At 48.8% G+C, this 5,895-nt stretch overlaps 1 protein-coding gene across 1 annotated transcript; it reads left to right on the top strand.

Moving 5' to 3' along the window:
* The first annotated feature begins 712 nt into the window (after positions 1 to 712).
* UQCRFS1 (ubiquinol-cytochrome c reductase, Rieske iron-sulfur polypeptide 1) lies at positions 713 to 5,644 on the top strand. The gene is made up of 2 exons (XM_008509543.2): positions 713 to 1,082; positions 4,767 to 5,644. The coding sequence occupies exons 1-2, from the start codon at positions 869 to 871 to the stop codon at positions 5,375 to 5,377; spliced, it is 825 nt and encodes a 274-aa protein (XP_008507765.1). The 5' UTR covers positions 713 to 868; the 3' UTR covers positions 5,378 to 5,644.
* The last annotated feature ends 251 nt before the right edge of the window (positions 5,645 to 5,895 follow it).

Below are 5,895 nucleotides of genomic sequence, written 5' to 3'. Positions count from 1 at the left end.
AACTTTCTCACCATGCGATAAAGTGATTTAAGGACCTACCCTTGCGTCCCCTAAAATCTCACCTAGGGAAACTAAGGCAGTGGTCAAGAGCACGGCCCGGGAAGGCAGACCACTATACTTCCCCACCTGCTGGCTATCCTGCCCTGGGCGCGTAATCCCTCTAAACGCTGGTTTCCTCTTTGGTAAAGTAGTTGTTACTTCGTAGGGACCTTGACTACAAATGAAAGAATGAAGGTAAAGCACAAAATCTACTACATAGTAAACGCCGATAAACATAAACCATGTCATTTTCATTACTATTATTAAGCTTTGCATACAAGTCCCTGGTCTTTTTAAAATTTATTTTTTGTTAGATAATAATAATCATTACAGTAAACACATAAAGGTTACTATGTGCTGGTCTCTGTTTTGGGTTTTACGTACAGTCTTCCATATATATATATATATCCCGATATATACATGGTATAATACACAATATATATGCACATATGTTAACTATTATTATCCCTAGTTAATCTTTATGATAATTTATTCTTGTCCCTAGGCCCCCACTGATGAAGTTTTTGCTCTAAGGGACGCAAAGTCGGCCCACTGGAGGTTCCTGCGGGGCAGACGCCCGCACACGCCAGGAGCCCCCCCAGGCTGACAGGTGGAGCGGCAGCCGCGCCCGCCCAGCCCAGATCCGGCCTCAGCGTGGGCTCGTGGCCCCGCCTCCGACGCACACCGCCCCAAGTGGGCCCCGCCCCGCCGGGCGCTGCTCAGCCGGCGCTCTGACGTCACGGGGCCTGCGACGCCTGCGCCTCTGGCGCCTGCGCGGCGGGCGGAAGGTCGTCCGTGTGACCGGCCCGGCTTCTCAGCTGCTGTCGCCATGTTGTCGGTCGCCGCCCGCTCGGGCCCGTTCGCGCCGGTGCTGTCGGCCACGTCGCGCGGGGTGGCGGGTGCGCTGCGGCCCCTGGTGCAGGCCGCGGTGACCCCGGCCCCGGAGCCGCCGGTGCTGGACGTGAAGCGGCCCTTCCGGTGCCGCGAGTCGCTGAGCGGCCAGGCGGCGGGCCGGCCTCTGGTCGCCTCCGTGGGCCTCAACGGTGAGCCGGCTGGGCGGCCGCGGGCTGCGGCCTGTACCGCTCGCTCCGCCCGCCTGGGGAGTCCCGGGGTCCGCGGTCTCGGGGACGGGGAGGCGGCGCGCCGTGCGGGGCGGGCCGACCTTGGGCCTCTGTCCTCCCGGGCCTCCGCGTCCTGGCCCGGCGTTGGCAGCCTCTGTGGGCGTCCCCGCCGCGCGGCCCGGCGGGCTGGTGCCCTGTCCTCGGCGGCCTCGGCGTCCCCCGCTGGGCGGTGCGCTAACGGCCGCCCAGTCTCGGGCTTCCGCCGCGGGGCTCAGGTGGCGGAGTTCTGCCTAACGCCGTTGGCACGCGTCGGGGCGCTTCACGGATGCTCGGAAAAGAGGAGCTGCTGTTCACGTTCGGGAGCTTGCCCGGATCGGCACCACCGATCCCTCCAGCGCTCTTCACCACCCACCCACCCACCGCCGCGGCACAAGCCCGGGCTCAGTGTAGCGGAGGGCAGGGCAGGGCCTCCAGGCCCGGGGGCAGCGGGGGCCCGAGTCAGCGTCGTCCTCAGGGAGAGAGGGGGCGGCGGTGGACGGTGCTGGGAGGTGAGACGCCGGGCGTGGGGACGCGCGCCGCGGGCTCCCGCCGGGAGTGTTTCCCGCCTCTGTCGGCGGATCCCCTTTCTCTCCTGTGCTTTGCCTTCCGCTTCTCTTCTCATGCCTGGTATTGGAGACCCAGAATTGGCAGCCTGCGGGCCGCTGTGCTTGTTGTCTGCACGAGCTGCGTGGTTTTCGAAACTGGGAAGATTTGTGGCCTCTTGAAATGCGGGAAACCGGTGACCCTGGGCTCTAGTTTCTCCGTGGACAAGGCTCGTGTCCCGTGCATCGGCCGCCCTGAGCTGGAGCAAGTGCTCTTCCCGTTCCTCGCAGGCCTGCTGGATTCCCTGTTCACCTGCCTGGCCCCGTGGGCAGTTGAGTGGTGACGCTTGCCCTACATACTGACCAGCTGCCCCCCTCTTATTCTGTCTTCATTCACCCAGTTCTCTTTAAATGATCCTCCTCAGGTTTCCACGTTTCCAGGTATCACCCATCTTTTCAATCTCAGTTCAGGATCAGGTCAATAAAATTATGTTTTTGCTGATTCCTTTGTTTTATAGCACATAACATTTTCCATTTCTATTGCATTTACTGGTGATTTCCTCTGAATTTGAGCTGTAGGGTGCACAGACTATTTCCTTTAGTTTTCTATCTCCCACAACCTCGGATTTTGCATACAGTGGTGCAAAATATTTGCGAATGAATGAAGTGGTGATTTTTTTGTTAGAGGGCAGCAGTGGGTTTTGGAGAGACTGTTCAGGGCAGAACAGTGCCCTAGCCCACTGCAAGCCTATTTTTCAGACCTGGAGGTGAGAAACAGTAAGGGAGGAGAAAATGTCGATGGCAAAGTGAAAAGTATCTTTGGAATTTTTCAAGTGCCTAAAGAGTTTCTTCTAAAAATTGGAGCCTTACCTGGTTTTTCCAAGAACTGGTAAATAATCTGGAACCATAAGGCAAACCTCTTTTCTGTAATGCCTTCTGCTTGTAGCTTAAGTTCACTTCAAAATCTGTCTGGGTGGTTTGTGGAAAGCTGGGTAGCAGAGGGTGTGGGATAGAAAGGGGTTGCATCAGATCGCTCAGTTGGGGAGGAGGGTTTCCAGAGTACATCAGAGCTCGCTGTAAAACAAAGCAAAATGAACAAAAACCTGTTTTGTTATATTGCCTTAAATTGTCTCTATTTCTAGATGGTATTTCTCTAAGTATCTGATTTTGCTTTAGTTCAGAACTGAATCTAGCTGGCATCTTTGTTGCTGAAAGTTACACCTAATACAGTTCATGTAAATTATTGAATGTTTTTTGCATTATTTGGAAAAATAAACTGGAAAATGCAGTTTAATTTTCCAAAGTGGTGGTGGTGATGTAGCTCAATATAAAGTGTAGCCTGCTAGATAGAATGGGTGTAGACAACTGGATTTCTTTTGCCACCTAATTTCTGGACGAAATGTCAGAGGTCTTCTATTTAGTGTTCCTGTACATTTCCTTGTGTTCTGTTGTATGGCTGAGGGTTGTAGATACTGTGTTTAGTGTAGAAATATGAACTTTGGTTCCTTCATCTTTCAGGTATGATACAGATCTTTCCTGTATAATCCCAGACGACGCTAAGGGAAAAGAATCATCCTTGATCCCAAGCCCCAGTCCCCACTGACACGTCAGCATGAGGTAGAGGCAGGGTAGTCCGTAATGTAATGTCACTTTGCCGTACTTGTGAATCTCAGATAGTCACGGCCTCTGTCCTGGTTTCCTCCAAAAAATCTTGGGTTAGTTAGAAAAGTACTTGGAGTGGTTTTGATAGGTTTGACCATCGTTTATGAACCCTTCTGGCTTCATAAAGGTATGACTTTGAGAACGATGGGAAGTAGTTGATGTATTCTTTATTGTAATGGTGGCCGCTCACAGAAGTCAGTTAGGATGAGACGGCCTGGGAGACCAAGTTAGAATCGCAGCTTAGATGAAAATGCATTTTATAAGTACGTTTTTTTTTTTTTTTTGGAAACAACACGTTTTCTAAAAGTGAGGAATTTTTAATGTCCCTTTTTCTAAAAAGGAAACCTTGTGGCAAATTTCCTAAAATGAGAATACAATTTGCAGAGATTTGCTTCCTGAAATATACTTAAAAGTGATACCAGTGAGCTGGTTTTTTGTCAGACATTTAAAAATGGAATAGGACAGAAGGACATATCTGTTTTTTTAAAAAAATGGACTACTTGCATCCAAAGTACCAGATAAACAATGATTGTTTAACGTTTGCCACAAACATCTGGCCTGTTATGGCCTGCGGTAGTACTGGCCCAGCTGAGAGACCCACAGCAGTGAAAAAGAAAGATAAGGATGCCCCTGCTCCTCTAGAAGCTATTGCCCTTCACTGAGAAGGGGAGTCATGAAATTTTTTCTCTTTTTTGTTCCTGTACTAAATTGAAGTAATTGGTTCTTTTGGAAATTTCGTTTGATCTTGGTAGGTGCCTATTCTGATGCGGATGTCCTTTTCTGCCCATTAGTTAAAGTAATACTGATTTATACGTCAATCTGAAATAGAAATCTTTAATTTTTCTGCAGCTAAAGTTACGCTAACAGTTCACAGAATGTTATTTATTCTGTAGTGCGTCTTGTATGGATTTTTAGCCGTTCTTCCAGAGAGCAGGTAGATAGGAGTGTAACCTTCGGCATTTGCTTTAATAAATGATCACTCATCAGCTTATTAGGTGGGCTAGATGAGTTTTAGGGTCTCTTCTAACCCAGAGAATATGGGAGGTATAAGCATGATTGTATAGTGTGTCTTGGCAGCGTGGATTTTTGGGAACTTTAAACTGTTGCTGTTCGCAGTGGTATTTGTTTGATGCAACTGAATGGTTGTGAATCCTGAATCAATAGTGTTCAATCAGAAGGAACTCAGTCTACAATATTGTCTTATGATTTCATACCATTATGATAGGTGTGGTTGACTCCGTTTTTAGTATTTTGTATGCTGGCGCTGCCAACTTGACTATTTCCGAGACCACTGAGTGCCATATTTTACATTTTTATAATTTGAGTTTTTGTTTTGAATGCGTAAAGCTGTGTTTCCTGATGTATACACACCCCCTCAGGGTGGTCATCTAATTGTGTTTTTTAACCTTTGTTTATCTTGCAGTCCCTGCTTCTGTTCGTTATTCCCATACAGACATCAGAGTGCCTGACTTCTCTGACTATCGGCGCCCGGAAGTGTTAGACAGTACCAAGTCTTCAAAGGCGAGCAGCGAGGCGAGAAAGGGCTTCTCCTACCTGGTAACAGCGACAACTACTGTGGGTGTTGCATATGCCGCCAAGAATGTCGTCTCCCAGTTTGTTTCCAGCATGAGTGCTTCTGCGGATGTGTTGGCCATGTCGAAAATCGAAATCAAGTTATCTGATATTCCGGAAGGCAAGAACATGGCTTTCAAGTGGAGAGGCAAACCCCTGTTTGTGCGCCATAGAACCAAGAAGGAGATCGACCAGGAAGCAGCAGTGGAAATGTCCCAGTTGAGGGACCCACAGCATGATTTAGAACGAGTAAAGAAGCCAGAGTGGGTTATCCTGATAGGTGTTTGCACTCATCTTGGCTGTGTACCCATTGCAAATGCAGGAGATTTCGGTGGTTATTACTGCCCTTGCCATGGGTCACACTATGATGCGTCTGGCAGGATCAGGAAGGGGCCTGCGCCTCTCAACCTTGAAGTTCCCTCATATGAGTTCACCGGTGATGATTTGGTGATTGTTGGTTAGAGACCTGGACTCAAGTCATAGGCTTCTCTCAGTCTTCCTAGCACCTCAGAAGAGTTATTCGAGAGCAAGCCTTCTGCACTTCAACTTGCTTGATTTGAAGTAGTTAAGAATTGCTAATAATGTATTTGCAAACATTAATGTGAAGTAAATTGGATTCTTTCAATCATTCACCTAATAAAACCACTGTTAAACATTGTTATGCTCAGAGACTTGAAAGATGCAGTGTCTTTGTTAGTTAATTCTAATTAAAAGTTACAGATTGGTGTACAGGGTATTTGTGGAATCTGTAATTTCTCGTTTATTTACCTTCTTTATGTCAGGGACATGGATTCTACAGAGCTCCTGGTTAGGATGAGGTAGAACTAGCTGGGCATCTCCAGGTCCTGGGAGATGTTTGTGGCATTGTCAGAAACGGTAGTATCCAGGTTTCCCTTATTTCGCACGTGAGTCCTGGCTCTGTGTCTGCGTGCCCCCCCACCACCACATCCCCCCCACCCCTGGTGTCATTTGTCTGACGG

Source organism: Equus przewalskii, chromosome 9 (assembly GCF_037783145.1).
Source record: "Equus przewalskii isolate Varuska chromosome 9, EquPr2, whole genome shotgun sequence".
Taxonomy (NCBI): domain Eukaryota; kingdom Metazoa; phylum Chordata; class Mammalia; order Perissodactyla; family Equidae; genus Equus; species Equus przewalskii.
This window is presented reverse-complemented; position numbering and strand designations above follow the sequence as displayed.